At 36.5% G+C, this 20,133-nt stretch overlaps 2 protein-coding genes across 2 annotated transcripts in view; both read left to right on the top strand.

Moving 5' to 3' along the window:
- The window catches only part of ttyh3b (tweety family member 3b), a 42,637-nt gene extending 32,921 nt beyond the window's left edge, over positions 1-9,716 (top strand). Inside the window, exons 14-15 of the mRNA XM_039670169.2 lie at positions 1,714-1,789; positions 4,362-9,716. Of these exons, the coding sequence (XP_039526103.1) occupies positions 1,714-1,789; positions 4,362-4,535 (250 nt within the window). The 3' untranslated portion in view covers positions 4,536-9,716. The remainder of the gene's footprint in view (positions 1-1,713; positions 1,790-4,361) is intronic.
- Positions 9,717-12,007: 2,291 nt separating this feature from the next.
- LOC120478302 (QRFP-like peptide receptor) lies at positions 12,008-17,804 on the top strand. Its single transcript, XM_039670132.2, has 2 exons — positions 12,008-12,423; positions 13,015-17,804. Exon 2 carries the CDS (start codon positions 13,363-13,365, stop codon positions 14,698-14,700), a length of 1,338 nt encoding a protein of 445 aa, XP_039526066.2. The 5' UTR covers positions 12,008-12,423; positions 13,015-13,362; the 3' UTR covers positions 14,701-17,804.
- Positions 17,805-20,133: the final 2,329 nt, after the last annotated feature.

A 20,133-nucleotide genomic window follows, 5' to 3' on the forward strand; every position in this document is an offset into this window, starting at 1 on the left:
AACTCACTTTTTCCAGTTCAATCAACTTAAAATTTTAAGGCAACCCAGGTTACTTACTTTTTTAAGTTAAACCAACAATATTTTTTTTACAGTGTAGTAATCACAACATTTTCTTTTGTCAAATCAACTTAAATAATTTATTTAGTTCAGATAACATATAATTTTGAGTTTCTGATGGTTAAATTAATCTCCTTCATTGTATTAACTCACTTTTTCTAGTTCAATGAACTTAAAATTTTAAGGCAACCAGGTTACTTACTTTTTTAAGTTAAACCATCAATATTTTTTTACAGTGTATATATTGCACAACTATTTCACCAGATAGAATTAATAATTGTAGAATGATTGGGATGATTTTGTAGGGCAGTGAAACTAAGTAAATATAATTAATCTTTGTTATAGCTGCAAAAGTGATTTTCTTTTTATATTTTGTTGTTTAAATAACATGAATGACTCAGCAGGTATATTAGGCTGCTGTCACTTTAAGATGGAATGCACAGATCTAATATAATGATACACATCGTTTTCTTTCTCAGTTGTTTTATATTCACGTAAGCCTTAAGTGACCATTTACGAGGACACAGGCATGTTCGTTCAAGCACAAATAGATGCAAAAGAACTAAATTCGGTGTTCAAGTGTATGCGCAAGTTTCAAATCAAGTTCTCTTTCGCATCTTTTTGCACTCGAATGGTTTAAAATAGCTTAAATGTTTAAACTGACAGGACCTAAAACAAGTGCACATAATAAACCTGCGCTATATGATGGTTAAACTTCCTCCGCTTCCGGGCTCATGGAAACTTATTTCGGAAAAAAAAAATGTATGGTAGTCAATGGTGAGAGACAACTTATCTTTTTATTCCATCTGAATTGTGCCCTGAATTACACATATGATGTTTGTCAATTTAAAAGATAATTCTGAAAGTCAAAAACGTCACAGTTTGTCATAAAACAGAAGAGTAACTTTTAGTTTTATGAGAAAATCGCTCAATGAACTACATCTCCCGGGAAGCGAAACGAGCGAGATCCGCTGCTCGTGTGTGTGCAGTCTGGTACAAAACACTCAGGCATGACGGCGTAACGTTACGATTATAACGTAAGACTATAGAAACAATGACAGACATTAGCCTCAGTAAAGTTAGCTTCATTCATTGAGAAAAAAATGTGCGCCTTTGGGGTTTGTAGTCTTTATAATTACGTATTTTCACAGTCTTATACCTCAACGGTTTCACAAACTGTGACTTTCTTTACTTTAAAATGTACCTTTTAAATTGGCAAACATCATATGTGTAATTCAGGACACAAATTACATTGTCTCTCGCCATTGACTACCATAATATTTTTCCGAAATAAGGTCCCATGGTGGTCGACCAGAAGGGGAGGGACTTATTCTCTCTATACTTTATATACGGATGCACACATCCACACTAAAACAATATATCGTGCAGCCCTAAAGTAGATAATTCAGCTTGTGCAATTAGTTTTACTCTGTAAATATAGATGATGTTTCACACATCCTAAGTGATATCTATAATGTACCTCTACATGTATAGTGGATATGACTTATCATAGTGGTATCACTCAATGGCTTTGCGCATTACTCCTACCCTGCAGTTCAAAGCTTTGTCAGATTTGTAAAGTTTAGTGCATCGCGGTGTGGAAATCCCTCCCATGAAGAGGGAGTCAGAGTAACTGGTGTCTCGTTTGTGACGCAGGAGCCAGAATGCTAACTTTCAGACCCCTCGGTGCGAGAACACGCCACTCATTGGCAGAGAATCCCCCCCGCCGTCAGTAAGTGCACAAGCACATTTACACAAACAAACACACATGTCTGTAGATGTACAGTCGCTATTTAGCGTACTGTCACACATTCAGTTACTATTTTATTAGATGGCATGGATCTTCCTGCAATCCTGCCCCATAAATGACACAACTGATTTGTAGTTGCCCTAAATTGCTTGGGTAATCCAGAAAACAGGATGTTACAGTGGTAGTCTCTTACTGATAAGTATGTAATTACCAGCTTTGGCCACTGTCAAAGTTCGATTTTACCATATTGATGAACACTGTCAACCCAAACACATACATAAAGAGTCTGGGAGGTCATTTTGGCAGCCTGTATGCGACACTAATTACAAGTCGTCTTTGCATAACCGCCACAAAAAAGTCCTCACAAAGAACAAGGTGAGATGGCACGAGCCAAATTCCTGTCATTTGTTTATTTTCTACCTTTAAAATTGATTGATTAGTTTCTCTTTTCCATACAATAAAAGATAATGCCAATGGAAATGACGTGGTCCAAACATGACAAAAAAAGCACTGTAAAAGCTATTTATACAACCAGTGTAGTCTTAGATAGCTTTATGTGAGGAACAGACCGAAATTGTAATTCTTAGACATAGTGTTTTTACAATACCTTGGAAAAATATTGAAATTCAATACCATGGGGAATTATTATTTTTATATTTATGGCAGAAATATATTGTAATACAACGGAACCGTAAAAAAATAACACTTTATATTTAGTATAATTATTATGGAAGAAATACTGTATATTGTAATACAACGGAACCGTAAAAAAAATAACACTTTATATTTAGTAAATTATTTTACTTCACAAATGCAAATGCTTTACAAACACTTCTCATTGCAAATCTGCTTGAAAGTATGAAATTCTACAATCATGCCCACAAAAATCTGAGAGAAGAGAGAGAAGCGGAAAAGGAGTTTTTTTAATAACACTAGAGAAGCTTCTCTGCAAATAACTTGCATTTCAGTCCGTTCCTCACGCAAAGCTTTTGAATGGCTTCTGAAGACTTGGAATATAATGCACGGTTTGTATAAGGGTACTTTAAGGCTATTTCTATGGTGCCTTTTTGTCATTTTCTTTTTTTTTTTGGGGCCATTTCCATTCATCTGCATTGTATGAAAAATGGGCTGCATGAACATTTTGCTAACTTTCTCCTTTTGTGTTCTATGGAAGAACATTGTGTGGATTTGGAGTAAATGGTAATAGATTATGCATTTTTGGGTAAACCATTTCTTGTTATTTTCAAGTCAAGGCCCCTCATTGAGTGGAAGTGGGTTTTGCAATGCTTTTCAGAATCCTGGAGTTTGCATGATTGCATGTATAGTCAATGACGAGACCAGAGAATGCCTCTCTTGGTTCAAGTGCGGTGAATAGGGGAGCATGGTACTCTTTTTGAAGTAACAGCGCAGCTCTTTTAACCAGACTTGGCATGCAAGGGCATCCTTCATCCTCCTATTAGTTAGTTCAGAAAACAACACCACTCCGACTTTTAAGCGTTGCCCTCACTCCGTTTTACTTTCTAGGTGTGTTTTTTTTCCTTTTGAATCTGTGTTCATGGGCCCTGGACGTGACGCATGCGTATTCAAACTCCAGACTGGAGAGACCACCCAAGGATTTTATCTTATTCTCAATAAAGTCATGGTCCAGGATGCTGCTTTTTGGTGCCTGTTCATGCCGGAATTGGAATAGTCGATATATATATTATGGAATAGTCTCTCCTTCTCTGGATTTTATGATTCAAAATATGCATGAATTTTGTCTCTTTCTCACCCATCTGAAAAACATACCTCATGCATGTCTGTTTTGTAAACTGTCTCACATTATAACACCAGTTGTTAACATTCCCCCACATATAGCAGCATTTCTGTATATGTGTCATTCTCATTCCTTTTTCTATTTGTTAGTGTCAATTTGAAGAGTTCAGATGCAAAAGCCTCTAAGTGCCATTTGAAATTTTCTTCTAGAATGATCATTTTTATCAAGCTTGTATATTTAAGTTCAGTGATTTCACTTAAATGACAATGATAATTACCTATTAATTGTTATTTAAGTGAAATTACTGAACTTAAATATACAAGTTTGATAAAAATCATCATTAAAAAAAGACAATTTCAAATGGCATTTAGAGGCTTTTGCATCTGAACTCTTCATTTCTTCTTTTCACATTAACTGCACTCTTTTTGACTTTGCACTCAAAAGCCGACCTCGAGGAGAAAAGTACCTTATCGCTTAATGTTAATGTGCATCATCACAGTAACTTTTGGCATCAGGCTGTCCAAATGACTGTCAGTTTGTCTGTAATTCATGTGAGTGAGTTAGCGAGAGCGACAGAATGAGGTTCATATTTATATGTGCTTCATGTTTGTAAGACGCCATGGCTATACTCTAGTCTGTAGACATTGTAACCTTTCCTTACTTTGAAGTTTGAATAAATAATTTTATGATCCATATTCTGAAAAAAGTTTTGTATTGTACTAAAAAAAAAAAACTCTTCAGAATGATGTGATGGTGTTTTCCCTCCCTTTTTCCTTGTTTTCTCACCCTGTTTTGCAGTACACCTCAAGCATGAGGGCCAAATATCTGGCAACCAGCCACCCAGACCCATCCAGGCCATCAGAATCCCAGAACGGTCTGGAACCCAACATGCGACCAGACTTGATCAGCCGCTCGGCTCCCAATAGCCGACCAAATTCAGCCATCCACCGACCCCACTCCGCCATCCATTAACCATCCTCGAATGCGTAACCAATATTCATCTACCCGTCAAGTCCACCAGTACAAAGGCATTTGCTACTGTAGTAAAGAAATTTCCCCCTAACATCTATATCCGATTGGAATCAGCCATCCATGCTTATGTACTCTGGCTTTTTAAAGACTCCATTCAACCAAACTTTTGTTAAAACTGCCATTTTTTTTACGCCTCTAATCGCACACAATGCATCACAGCAACTACACTGCCCTCTTCTGGAGGACTCGTCTCAGTCGTCTGCACAGTAATTCCCATACTACCCTCAGAGAGTCTCTCAGGGCAGCCATATTGGCAAGGACTGCAGGACCACATTACCACAGCAGGATAATGGTTTACATCTCTTGCCGTGCTGTGCAAGAAATGTCACCTATGACATTTGATTTTATGAAGTTCTATTTTTAAGTATTTATCGAATCACACTTGTCGATATATACAGTTTAACAAGGTTTTAACGACGCTTTCTCTGCAGTTCCTGACAATATGGCAGTGTTCTACGTATTAGTACAGCCACAATCCAAGGTATCCATCATTGCAATTTAATGTAAACGGTGATCTTTACAAGCGTTTACGAGTTCACTGCGTACTTGTGACTCTGTGGATTAACAACTAGTTCTGTCATTCTTTGTATTTACAGTACAGTGTAATCTATGGTGTTCTACAGTGTGAATTGACAGCCATCAAGCCTTTGAGCCATTATGCACATTCAGTATGTTATTCTAGAAGGGAAACAATTGCACAGCACACTAACAGTGTGTTTGCGTGCGTGGCATGTTTGCCTTGTGCATTAGTGAGTGTGTTTTAACTCGGCACAACTCGCGAGCTTTGCTCTTTTGTAAATAGTAAGTGTTTTTGTACTTAAAAATGTCTAAATGATCAACACTACAAACTCGGTGCACTAATCTTCTGTGTAACAGTGCAGTGCAACGTTTGCCGTGGCTTAAAGCTGCAGTGAAGAATACCTGTAAAAAAAAAATTGTCAATGAACTCTGTGATGAAATAATAGTACATGTTTTGTAGACATATCACTTGAAATTGTGAATACACTTGTGGGTGCTTGTGTGTATGTGCACACTTTAAATGTGAATATTTCTAACGGAGGAAAATTTGCTCAGTGGAAAAGAAGGGATTCCTGGACTTAAAGAGAAATGCCTCCCCACTGCCCCACATATAAATCTTCTCTTTTCTCTCTCTCTCTCTCTCTTCGTTGTCCAGGCTTCACAGTCTTTAGAAGGAGATGTTTCTTTGTCTTTAGTTTTAAAGTGAATCAGATTTGATTTTTACGGAGGTGTATTGCATTCACTTGAAGAAAAAAATCTACTCTGTTTTTCTGAATTAACATGTTAATTATCTCAGAATTATGAGAACATTTCATGGAAAAAAGTTTTTGCTCTGTTTTTCTGAATTAACAAGTTAATTTTTCATGAGAAAAAAAAAGTTTTGCTCTGTTTTTTTAATTAACGAGTTAACGAGAGCAAAAAACATTTTTTCTCATGAAAAATGAACTCGTTAATTCAGAAAAACAGAGCAAAAAAAATTCCATGAAAAATTAACTCTTTAATTCAGAAAAACAGAGCAAAAACTTTTTTTCTCATGAAAAATTAACTCGTTAATTCAGAAAAACAGAGCCAAAACTTTTTTTCTCATGAAAAATTAACTCGTTAATTCAGAAAAACAGAGCAAAAACTTTTTTTCTCATGAAAAATTAACTCGTTAATTCAGAAAAACAGAGAAAAAACTTTTTTCTCAGGAAAAATGAACTCGTTAATTCAGAAAAACAGAGCAAAAACTTTTTTTCTCATGAAAAATGAACTCGTTAATTCAGAAAAACAGAGCAAAAACTTTTTTCTCATGAAAAATTAACTCGTTAATTCAGAAAAACAGAGCAAAAAAATTCCATGAAAAATGAACTCGTTAATTCAGAAAAACAGAGAAAAAACTTTTTTCTCAGGAAAAATGAACTCGTTAATTCAGAAAAACAGAGCAAAAACTTTTTTTCTCATGAAAAATTAACTTGTTAATTCAGAAAAACAGAGCAAAAAAATTCCATAAAAAATGAACTCGTTAATTCAGAAAAACAGAGAAAAAACTTTTTTCTCAGGAAAAATGAACTCGTTAATTCAGAAAAACAGAGCAAAAACTTTTTTCTCATGAAAAATTAACTCATTAATTCAGAAAAACAGAGCAAAAAAAATTCCATGAAAAATTAACTCTTTAATTCAGAAAAACAGAGAAAAAACTTTTTTTCTCATGAAAAATTAACTCGTTAATTCAGAAAAACAGAGCAAAAACTTTTTTTCTCATGAAAAATTAACTCGTTAATTCAGAAAAACAGAGCCAAAACTTTTTTTCTCATGAAAAATTAACTCGTTAATTCAGAAAAACAGAGCAAAAACTTTTTTTCTCATGAAAAATTAACTCGTTAATTCAGAAAAACAGAGAAAAAACTTTTTTCTCAGGAAAAATGAACTCGTTAATTCAGAAAAACAGAGCAAAAACTTTTTTTCTCATGAAAAATGAACTCGTTAATTCAGAAAAACAGAGCAAAAACTTTTTTCTCATGAAAAATGAACTCGTTAATTCAGAAAAACAGAGCAAAAAAATTCCATGAAAAATGAACTCGTTAATTCAGAAAAACAGAGAAAAAACTTTTTTCTCAGGAAAAATGAACTCGTTAATTCAGAAAAACAGAGCAAAAACTTTTTTCTCATGAAAAATTAACTCATTAATTCAGAAAAACAGAGCAAAAAAAATTCCATGAAAAATTAACTCTTTAATTCAGAAAAACAGAGAAAAAACTTTTTTTCTCATGAAAAATTAACTCGTTAATTCAGAAAAACAGAGCAAAAACTTTTTTTCTCATGAAAAATTAACTCGTTAATTCAGAAAAACAGAGCCAAAACTTTTTTTCTCATGAAAAATTAACTCGTTAATTCAGAAAAACAGAGCAAAAACTTTTTTTCTCATGAAAAATTAACTCGTTAATTCAGAAAAACAGAGAAAAAACTTTTTTCTCAGGAAAAATGAACTCGTTAATTCAGAAAAACAGAGCAAAAACTTTTTTTCTCATGAAAAATGAACTCGTTAATTCAGAAAAACAGAGCAAAAACTTTTTTCTCATGAAAAATGAACTCGTTAATTCAGAAAAACAGAGCAAAAAAATTCCATGAAAAATGAACTCGTTAATTCAGAAAAACAGAGAAAAAACTTTTTTCTCAGGAAAAATGAACTCGTTAATTCAGAAAAACAGAGCAAAAACTTTTTTTCTCATGAAAAATGAACTCGTTAATTCAGAAAACAGAGCAAAAACTTTTTTCTCATGAAAAATGAACTCGTTAATTCAGAAAAACAGAGCAAAAAAATTCCATGAAAAATGAACTCGTTAATTCAGAAAAACAGAGAAAAAACTTTTTTCTCAGGAAAAATGAACTCGTTAATTCAGAAAAACAGAGCAAAAACTTTTTTTCTCATGAAAAATTAACTTGTTAATTCAGAAAAACAGAGCAAAAAAATTCCATGAAAAATGAACTCGTTAATTCAGAAAAACAGAGAAAAAACTTTTTTCTCAGGAAAAATGAACTCGTTAATTCAGAAAAACAGAGCAAAAACTTTTTTCTCATGAAAAATTAACTCGTTAATTCAGAAAAACAGAGCAAAAAAATTCCATGAAAAATTAACTCTTTAATTCAGAAAAACAGAGAAAAAACTTTTTTTCTCATGAAAAATTAACTCGTTAATTCAGAAAAACAGAGCAAAAACTTTTTTCTCATGAAAAATTAACTCGTTAATTCAGAAAAACGGAGCAAAAACTTTTTTCCATGAAAAATTATCTCGTAATTCTGAGATAATTCACTTGTTAATTCAGAAAAACAGTAGATTTTTTTTCCTTCAAGTGAATGCAATACGCCTCACCATAGATTTTCACCATGGTCAGCCTTTTTCTTTATTTTTTGTTTTACATCAATGGGGAAACACTTCTCTGTGGTGTTGATTAATCTGGATGTGTGCCACCAACAGGACATTTGTGGTTTCATCTCCTTTCCACCACAGGGTAAACATACAAAAAAAAATGGATAGGGGAAAAAAACTGATGGGACAATGAAACTGAGGACAGTTCCTCCTTGTCATGCAGTCACTAAGTAAGACTTGTGTGGATGTAGTGTAAGATAACCTAGCTGTCTTTATCAGTGCAGTATTGTTGGTTTCATTTACTTGCATCCAGTGTCAAAACGCTGACATACCGTAAGTGTTTAGACATTGTCATGACGCCGATCAACCGCTAATGTTATCATGCGAAAATGTGGCATCTAATGCCACTCTCGAGACGATTCTTGAACGTAGGTGTTTATTGATTCTTTTGATTTAAATAAATATCATGAATTACATTAGCAGGTTGAAATGTCATTTTAAACTGGAAAATGCTATAATGCTGTATCTTTTCTGACTTTGTGACACCCTCAGTCGATTGAGGTTGCGTGTTGTTTGAATAATCTTTTTGTGTAACAAGTGGATGCTATGTTTGGATGCAAACAGGAAAGGGCTTGTATCCCTAACCCTTAAAACTCAGATATGCTTTGACCATGTTGTGTCAGGCGACCACGGTTACAATCCTAGAAACACACTCATGCACAAAAAGCAACACTAAACGCTTCACATAAACACAGAATATTGGATAAAAATGCACCTTACCACTCAATAGACACAATGTAAAAATGCTCTAAAATGTGGGAGTCTTTTTACAGTATTTACTTGTATTCAACCACTAACCATTATATAGAGACAATCCAAATGTTCAGATCTATGACTCTGTACCATATGATGCAGTTGCATGACTGAAGGAAATATTAGGAAGAAATATTCTGCCTTTCGTAACATTTTCATACAGTAACCTTTCTTTGTGTAAATGTACACTTTTTTTTTTCTAGCAATACGCTTTCAATTGTATAGACCATAACAAATGAGCCTACTCACTCCTTTCTAAATGTGAATAATGGTTTGTCATAAATTGATGTTTTGATAACAATTCTTATGGATTTTTCATGTTTTTTATTTTATTTTATTTCATTTGTGATTTAAGATGTTGTAGCTACATGTCAGGAAAATTGATTTTCTGAGCCTGGATTTAATGTTTTAATAATATATTAAAATGAACTTATCTGGTGCAGGGTGTTGAGCATCAGTGCCTGAAGACAGAAAAATACTTTCTCGTGGTATGCATTTATCAAGGTATGATCTTATAAAAAATCTTGGCCCTGAAATTTTGATGCTGGAAAGATAAGCTATGAACGTATGCCAAAGTACTTGAAAAGAGAATTTGTACACTTGTTTGTTTGAAAACTGCATGAAGGTGTACATTTAAAAATAGATCATGTTGTAGTTGAACAATAAAAAAAAAATGCAGTTGGGCTGTTAATAAACTGCCATCTTAAATGCCATTTAGAAAAGTACTCTAAACTTGTGTGTTGTTCCTGGGATGCAATCCATTATTAACATGCACTAGACACTAAGTAGGCTACATTGGTGTTGCTTGTATAGACATTGATTTAGTAGGCTATTAAAGGGATGATTCGCACGAAAACGAAAAATCTTTTTTCATATCTCACCTACCGCGATGCGAAGGTTTGAATAGATTTATATTTTTGTGAATTTAAACAAGTCTATAATAGGCCTACGTTCAATACTTGTCTTTCCGCTGTCACGTCATATTTCCCCACACGTTTTCTGGCACCATGATTCGTTCGTTGGAGACTGGAGATGGATTTTTAATGTAGACCAGAGCCAGCCAACTAGATAACAGCCTCATTTTCATAAAAAAAAAGACATCTATGTTCTTTTCAGGTAATGTTTCAGAGATGTGTAGGCTAAAAACAATTTAATTTAGCGCGCGCGCGGCAGTTTTGTCCGCTTTAAAGTCTATGACTAAAAATAAACTTATTCAGCTTTTTAGTATGAATATGTTAGCCTAACTGTTATTTATAATCTAGTATGCTCAAACCATGAAAAAAGTCGGATTTGGAAGATAAATATTCAATTTTGATGACACCTCTCTGCACTTCAGCTTCTTGTCAGATTTAACTTGACTGTCAAATGCTCTCTAGAATCTGAAGTGTCCCGCCCTACATTATAAATTGGTCCATTGTTCACACGCTTACTATTTTCTGCATGGTAAAAGCGGAAGCGAGAATGAAAGTATATTTGGATTAAAATAAACTTGATTTTATAACGAATGCACTTTGGCTGCAGTTTGTCTGTTATAGCCTAGCACTGCCACTCCCCAAAGTAGCCTTTGTTGACATTAATGAATAGGCTATTTAACAATTAATCAATATCCTAATATTTAATTTTCATATCTAAAAGGGTTTGGAGACCAAATTTGTTTGAACATTTGTCTGCTTATGCGAGTCTTGGTTGTTTAACCCTTGTGCGTCCTTGGGTGTTATAGCCTACCAACTGCATAAATTTTGGCACAAGTGAGTAGGCTAGTTTTATTGGGATTTTATTATTTCACCCCCATTTCCTTTAATAAATCTATTTTTCACTAGCTACACAAAACAGTTTCACTATCTTAAGAACAAAAATGTCTCTAATGAAACCCATTAAAACTGCAATTTTTAATCCCATGCTACAGTCTTTGTTAGGCTTTCATTCTTCAAAATAAACATGTTTACAATTTTTTTTTTTATCAGATGGTACCTTTTTCTCGGATTTGGCCTATAAAGCAGATCACTTTATTCTTGTTTTCTGCTTCTGCAGAGCCAATTGGATAAATAATGAAGCTACATTTTAATGTTTTATATTGTAAAACATTTAAAAAAAAAAAAAAAAGTCTGAACTTTAGTCTTTGCTTCAAAGCTTACAATTTTTTAACAGTTTTTTTTTGACATTTGGACCTAAGAGTAACTTTTTCAAATTGATGCACTACTGTTAAATTATGATATGGTGTGTAATTGCATCTACTGTATATCACAGCGGTTATACGAATAATGCTCCAGGGTAATTGCAGTAGGCACACAGACGGAGAACAGAAATTCTGCACAGATGGTGTGCCAAAACATGGAAACTCTTAGCCAATAATGAATTCAGAAAAAGGAGAAATATCACATGAGTTGTCCTGACAGGTGAAAGTAACATTAGCTAGTCCAGAACAGAGTGTGAGTTAATTAAGGGGTGAACGGATGCAGATCTGCAGTAGCTGTACATGTGAGCTTGGTTTCTCTCTCAATAGGCTGTTATTGCATAAAGAAATTATTTTTTTTTTTGGCCCCTTAACATGTTGCAACGTGCAGTTGTTTTCATAACAAAATTAGTGTTTATATGCGTAATGATGAAAATAATAGTTTTTTTTAATTGCAATTCATTTAAGGAAGTACTGATTTTATTTTATTTTTTTATTAAATCACTGATGTATTTCATTATATTCTCATGAGAGTGAGATTTTTATGATAGAGCAGAAAATGACTGGGGTGGGCTTATTTCATTCTATTTACTACATTTCATCACTTTACAACTTAAATATTTAAATGATTCTGCTTACTTAAGCACCGTGACGTGCTCTTCTTGCCACGGGGTTGCTCAGAAGGAAAGCCCAGCTGGTGTGCTGCCCGGCGGCTGTCAGTGTGTTCATGCTGCCGCGAGGGGGCGCATGTGCGCAGCGATCGCACGCCGTTAAAGACAAAGCTCCAGTTTGCCTTGAACCTCGAGTCCTCAACCGATAACTCACTTTACCAGAGGTCGTGAACAGGTATCTGACGCCTCAACGCGCTGGATTTAATAGAGGTCTGTTGGAAAATGAACGTTGATATTTACCTGGAGGACATATATTAACTTTTGACCTATTAGAAGATACATTAGAGCGTTATGATCGTTTGAGTAAGTAGCTTTGTCTATCTATTTCAAATCCATCTGTGTGTAAAATTAGCTGTTTTGTGTCGACAACTGAATATGTTTAGTCATTTTAAAATATATATTTTATCTACAATTATTATTGATAGAAATAACATGTGGCAGAAAAGGGCATAGTGTTTTAATAAGTTATGAATCTTAAGTTATTTACCTCCATCGGCATGTATATTATTTTAAAATATTATGTTTTATGTTATTTTAAATTCATTAAATAAAAATGGTTACCAAGAGTTTTTATGAATGGATTAAAACATTTGCAACACCATTCATGGTGTTTAAAGCCATTCAGGAAAATAAAGCTATTGATTGATACAAAGTAAAAACCTTTCTGTCTCATTTACTACTGTTAGCACTTTAAATTTAAGATGGTAATCTCAGCTTCCCTCATACACACACTATGCAGTGTGAGTCTGAATGTATGAATAAATCAAAGGATTTGGAAAGCTTTTACTTGTTCGTGTTTGTGGCTGTTCTACATTCGTTTAATGGCTATGTGAATAAATGTGTATGTCCATGGCGTGTACATCTATGTGTGTAACCGTCTCTGTCCTTTTTCAGGTCATACATGAAGATAAATATGACCTCAAGATGTGAAGGAAGAAAACAAAGGAATGAAGACGAGGTACACATTAGATAAAGAAGAGGGTTTTGTTTGCTTTTGTTGTCATCTATATTGTCTGGGGAGGTAAAAGTGAATAGTGTGGAAGAACAGATGCATTGGCTTTGAGTTAGTAAAACGACAAAAGGAAAGAATGGATTTCACATCATCTGCTTTTTTCTGTCATGGCCTTCAAGCTTTTTTCTGCATGAATGGAAACATTAGTGCCTAAAAAGTAAAGTAACTTCAAACTGTTACCATGTAGTTTAGTCATGATGTAGTTCTGTCAACACCACGGAAAAACCACTATGAATCTGACCCCAGATCAGCCACCAACCCAGTTCTACGCCCTCCCCAGGGCATTGGATCTTCAACGTGAACCTCAAAACAAGAGCAGGTCGACTCCAGCCAGCTTCTTCAACAGCTCCTTCTTCTTCCAGGACAATGCTGCTTTAGAATGGCAGCTGTTCCTCACCATCCGAGAGCCTGGCACCATTATACTGACTGTCCTTTACTCTATTTCCTTCCTTGTGGGTTTCTTAGGAAATGTCATGTCCCTCAAAGTCCTACTTGGCCAGCACGGAAGCATGCGTCTGTCGGGTGCGAGCGCCACCCGCTGCCTGCTGATAAACCTAGCGGTGTGCGATCTAGCAGTTGTTTGCGTGTGCATGCCCGTCACCCTTGGCCACCGCATCTACACGCCATGGGTGTACGGGGACTTTCTATGCCGCGCGGTGCCGTTCACGCAAGCGGTGTCGGTTTCGGCCAGCGTCCTGAGCATCACTGTCATCAGCATCAGCCGGTACTATGCTGTTCACTCGCCGCTACAATCCCGAGCCTACTTCACTCGTCGACGCATCCTCGCCTCCGTCACAATCGTGTGGCTCGTCTCCTCAGTGATCTGCATGCCCGTCGCAATAGTGACCAGGCGTGATGAAGTAGCTTTGATCGAAGGGCTGGCCATCGTGCTGCCCGTGTGTGCAGAGGTGTGGCCTCAGCCGCGATTGCGACAGGCGTACAACGTCCTGCTGTTCAGCGCACTCTACTGCCTACCTGTCGCGTTCAATCTCACGCTAGCCTTCCTCACGTGTCGCCGGCTGCGCAGCACTGGCACCGAGGGTCAGTTCACAGAGCTGGACCCCCGTTCTCAGGCGCTTCATGAAACGAGGTTGCAGGGGCGTAAGCAGATCGCGCGTATGGTCGCGGCTTTGGTGCTGCTCTTCGCTCTGTCATGGTTGCCTATGTACGTGACTGATATTTGGCTGGACCGTGAGCTCCGCCATCCACCGGACTGGCTTTTACAGACCAGACCCTTTGCACAATGGTTAGGCCTCACCAACTCTTCTCTCAACCCATTTTGCTACTGCTTCATTGGTGACCTCCACCGCTCAGCCAAGGCTTTGCGTTTGCGCCTCTGTGGCCCGTCCCCAGCCTCAGCCCTGGCTCTGGCCTCGCTCCCGAAAATATTCAACCTACAGAATCAAGACAAATCTCCAGGGAGCGTCGCTCTCAACACAGCCAACTCCTGTGGAGAGGATAATGGAAATCTTAATCTGTCGATGTGGTGGACTCAATCTCGCACGTCTGACTCTGTGAGTTTACCTTACCACCTAGGAATGAGCGAGGCGATTGCACTGGATGCATAGCTGGCCTGATTCACCGCTGTGGACATTTGCTCACAGGTGTGTTGTGCTTTGTGAAACATAAACCCTTCATTTCAAACCTCTTTGACTTTCTTTTTCAAACAGCATTGGATCCCATTGACATTCATTGTATGGACAAAAAAATGCACTTTTGAGAATCAATTCTTTTGGATTCCACAGAACCGCACCGGTTTGGCTGACTCCTATGAAAGCTGGTTTCTGCCACAGAATGAAAAATAAAAAAGGTAATTGCGACTTTTTATCTCGCAATTCTGACTTTTGTTCTTTTTTAAAATGCGAGTTTACATCTTACATTTCTGAGTTTTTACCTCCGAATTGCTTGATATTAGAGCCCGACCGATAAAGGATTCTGAAAGCCGATACAAATATTTGTTGGTTTTAAAATCCGATATATCGGCCGATATTTTATTTTTTTTATTTCAGAAACGCGCAACAAAACATTAACAGATTTCCCTAACATTAGCTGAGTTTTAAAGCTACACTGTGTGATTTTTACACCCATCTAGTGGTGAAAAGGTATATGACCATCCAGTGAATATTAGTTTCTGTTCCTCTCATTTCCGATTTCGTTTTAACTCCTACGGTGGCCAATGTAGTCCAAGATTAACATGGCTTTCCAGTTCGACCTCGTCCATGAGTGTTAACTCAAACGTAAACGCGAAAGGCGAAGCTTGAATTAACGGGTATGTCCCTCTTTGGCTAATGTACTTTCGAGATGGAGGGGCAACATGGAGACCGACATTAGAACCCCTTACCCGTATGTATTTTTAATGGCATATTACACACTCACGAGAATACTTTATTACTTGAACAAAGTAAATGTACATTAATGAGCACATATATTTTTGAAAGAACTAAGTGTTTTTAGCTAAGAATAAACTAAAAGAGTTACACAGTGTAGCTTTAACTAAAATAATATGATAATGCATTTTAAAAAGAAACAAAAGAACAGAGGAACATCAAAATATATTAAAGTTCTGATAAATAAAATTATAATTATTCCCTAAATTGCCTTATAAGCTGCCTTATAATTACAATGTCAGCTTGCTTATTCCTTTACCTGCACTTTTTAAATTCTTTCCATCAAGCTACATCAAACTCGTTAACTCGTTAATGCTGCGGCTGAACGACAGTCTGCAACGCACACTTGGATTTCGCAAATGTAAAAGAAAAGCTAACTTTTATGCACAAGATACGTTTGATACTTTTTCTCTATATATAAATGTTCACTCCTCGCAAGTCTAACTTACATTTTACAATGCAGGGACTGTAACTAGAAATATGCTTGTTATAAATACAGTAATCATTACTTTATTTAGGCAGAAAAAGTTTGTTGTGGTTTTCAAGCTCATTAATGTTAACGTTAGCGGTCTTCCGATAGTAGCATTAGCTAGCTTTGTGGTTAGCTAGTCTACGATGAGCCATAATTTAGCAATGGATAACGTCATACTGCAAATTGTAAAACATATATTTTCAATATAACAACCCAAAGAGAGATGATGCATCTCAGGAGAGAACTAACTGGTTCTCTCTGCCCGACTCTGGCTGGATCAGTGGGTTGCAGGATGTGTGGCGCGTTATACACGAGTGTTGCCAACAGGGACGGTGTAGAGTGCCCTCTGGTGGACAAACTATACAACTCCAACACTCATGACATGATTGAAGCGTGTTTCGTCCGTTTTAATTCATTTATAGGCCATTATAAATGCTGATACCGATAGTTTGGAAAATGTCTAATATCGGCCTGCCGATAAATCGGTCTGGCTCTACTTGATATAAAGTCGCAATTGTGAGTTATAAGGTCAGAATTGCTTGATATAAAGTCGCAATTGCGTGTTATAAGGTCAGAATTGTGAGATCGCAATTGAAAGTCGCAATTGTGAGGAAAAAAAGTTTATTCTGTGTGCGAAAATTAGCTTCCATAGACACCGATGACATGATGATGAGAAAATGATGACTGAATTCCCTTTTGGATGAAATATCTCTTCATGTTTTAATAAATAGCTTTCAAGGTTTGAGGAAAAATTGGCAAACAATTATTTTGCGGAATATTCTAAAGATGGAATAGGACAGTCATGTGTGAGCATCTTCTTAATCATACGTTAATTGTTAAACTGCATAGTGATGAACCCATTCATTTTCCAGTTGGAGTAGATGTAACTCGAGTCTTAGCCATGTTTAGATCTTCTGTAAATGTACTAATAATATGTAATAAATATCTTGCCATTTACAACTTAAGTACCATGTGATAAATCCATATCGTGAAGGAATAAAGTGGTTCAGTGCAGAATGTATAAGGTTATGCTGCTAAGTTTAGCCGAGAGCAGTCTTAAAATAAACCAAACGTCATTAATGCTGCTCCTACCTACGTCTTGCAGAGCAGCAATTAAAATGATCATCCGAGTGAAACCGAGACATATACACAAGCACTCACACCTACAATCTCTGGTGAAGAAACGTCATGGAAACGTCTTTCTGTGAACACACTTACAGCTTCTCACCTTCCCTACTAAATGTGGAAACCATCTGCATCCCGTCATCACCCTCTTCTTAGTGTTATCTTTCTGAAGTCAGAGCAGAAACTTACTGTACTTTCTAAACTACACAACACCATCCAAAAGTTTAAGGTCACTAGGAAAGAAATTGATACTTTTATTCAGAAAGAACTAACTGTCAAAAGATACAGGAAAGACATGTTATAATGTCACAAAACATTTATTAAAATAATAATTAATTAAAATAATATGATAATGCATTTTAAAAAGAAACAACAGAACAGAGGAACATCAAAATATATTAAAGTTCTGATAAATAAAATAATAATTAGTCCCTAAATTGCCTTATAAGCTGCCTTATAATTACAAAGTTAGCTTGCTTATTCCTTTACCTGCACTTTTTAAATTCTTTCCATCAAGCTACATCAAACCATTTTCAATCATCAGTTGCTGCCTGCCTTCTAAAACCTACTATTTAGCGATTCTAAATCCATCATGTGACTCGTTAATGCTGCTGCTGACACTATCTTGGCATTGCTATCTCAATTTAAATTAAGCAATCAATATAAAACCATTGAAATGACATGACCTCAGATTTATAAATATAATTTATAATTAACAACTACATTTCATTTTGTACCAACTGCTCTTGCTCTTTGTACCCTCCATCTCTCTTTCATGCTCTCTAATCAGCCAGAAGCTTTCAAGTGACCTGTAGTGGAGTCAGTGCACAATCGATTCTGACCAATTGAATGTGGGTACCTGACAACATGATTGCATAGAGACCAAACTGTTGTGCTGCTGTTTCTCTACACATGTACATGCCTTATCTAGTTAAGGGAAAGTGCTACATCAAAAGCATTGCGTTTATAAGACGCTGTGCCGGCTTCTTGAGATGTACATTCTGTTCCATTCTGTTGCGCTCCATACACATCTAAGCAGTTTAGACAACCCACCGACTTGGTCATTTTGAAAATAATCTTCCTTTGGCCCTGAATACATTCAGCCATGAAACTGCATTAGGGAATTTTCTGCATCTGTTTTCATCACGCTTACATTATGTAATTATACAAACCTATAAATAACTGCGTCTCTGTTGCCAAAGTGGCATACAATAATGTTTTCAGTACTTGAAATGTTTTAACTCAGTACTAAGGTAACAATTTAAGTAAACAATTTTACCGGTACTAAGAGCACCAGACTAAAGGCCATTGCACACTGAGTCTGAAATTCACGCCTGAAATTTTCGCACGTTAAAAAATAAATACTCACGTTATGTCAATGACACTTGCACACTGCCTCCGAAACTTTCGTCCGTCAAAAAAAAAAATCGAAACGGGTTCGATTTCCTGCATTTTTCGCATCCGTAGCAAGCAGTTTGAATGGTATTTGAATGGTGTTTTGAAAATTCTGAGACACCGAATCACGAATACAAAAAAACGCATACGAAAATTTCGGACTCAGTGTGCAATGGCCTTAAGGGCGTTCACACTGGGCAGGTTTGACTCTTTCCGCTTCCAAGCGAACTCTGGTGTGGTTTGACTGAAATATGAACGCAACACAGGCCAACAGTGTTGGGAAAGTTCACTTTCTACATGAACTAGTTCAAAGTTCACAAATTTTTAAAATTAACTAGTTCCATTCATAGTTCCCACTTCACAATTTTGAACTAACTTCACGGTTCCAAAAAATGAACTAGTTCATAGTTCTTTTTTTCCATATTTTGCTATGAGCTTTTTTTTTTTTTTAATTATTACCACAACCCATATAAAACCACAGAACGCAATTATTTTATCGGCGGGCCAGACTGATCTCATGAAATTGCGTATGTATGACGCCAATTCGTATTTCCATTTTTGGCGCGCTATCAACACACTTAATCGCTTTTCAGCGTGTTTATGATCGCCGTTGACTTAACGTTATTACTGTATATATAAATATATGACCTACCCCAACCCCGTCCCTAAACCTACCCATCACTGGGGTTAATACAGTTTATGAGTCTTCCCCTACCATCCGAGGAAAAAAATATCGCTCCCCAGATGTAGATTTACATTTTGCTTCGTTTCGCTCAGACATTTAACGGCGTGTACATACACGCGGAATCACTCGTACATTAATGGCGTAGACATACACGCGGATACAAAAAATTCGTATAGATAACACACCACTTGACTTGAAAGTGGCGTGTATGTTTATGCCAAAATCATTATGTCATGTTGGGCGGGGTAAGTGTGCATAGAAATGTAAGATTTTTCCCATCCTCACCAACCTGGTCTTAAAACTGATCCTACAATGCCGACGTCTCCTCGCTGCTTTGTCGACGTATGCTGCTTTTTGTTTTGTTGACACATGCGGCGGCCATGGTGCGACACTGGTGGCTTGTGTTGCCTGATTGGGTGTTTTTTCGCTACATATTAAGGCCTGTTTATGTGTGTTTATCCGGGTTTTCGCTCTAAATAGAAATCTGGCACCGTATTGAACGAAGTTAAACTGAGAAAGCATGCGTTCACGGACACCAGAATGAACGCGTTCACAATAACGTTCATCGGGCAGTAAAACAGTTACGTTCAGTTCACATTCGCCCAAAATATGAACGAGTTCATGAACTATCATTCAATGAACGCGTTCAGGCACAACACTGCAGGCCAAAGACACATAAACGAACCCGAAACAGGATATGATGTCACAAGATGTGGCCCTAAAAAGGACAGAATGCTGAAGCTAACCCTGTTTTCCCCAACCCAATCTCACGGCAATTCAGACGTGTTTAACGAGTTGGCTAATTTGTACGAATTCATATGACCTCACTCGCACGAATTTGTATAATTTTTGCTAAATTGTACATATTTTACGTATGAATTAGTACGAATGCCCTACCCCTGACCCCGCCCCTAAACCTACCCATTACTGGGGTTTA

The sequence above is a fragment of the Pimephales promelas genome, chromosome 6 (assembly GCF_988280905.1).
Source record: "Pimephales promelas chromosome 6, fPimPro1.hap1.1, whole genome shotgun sequence".
Lineage (NCBI taxonomy): Eukaryota > Metazoa > Chordata > Actinopteri > Cypriniformes > Leuciscidae > Pimephales > Pimephales promelas.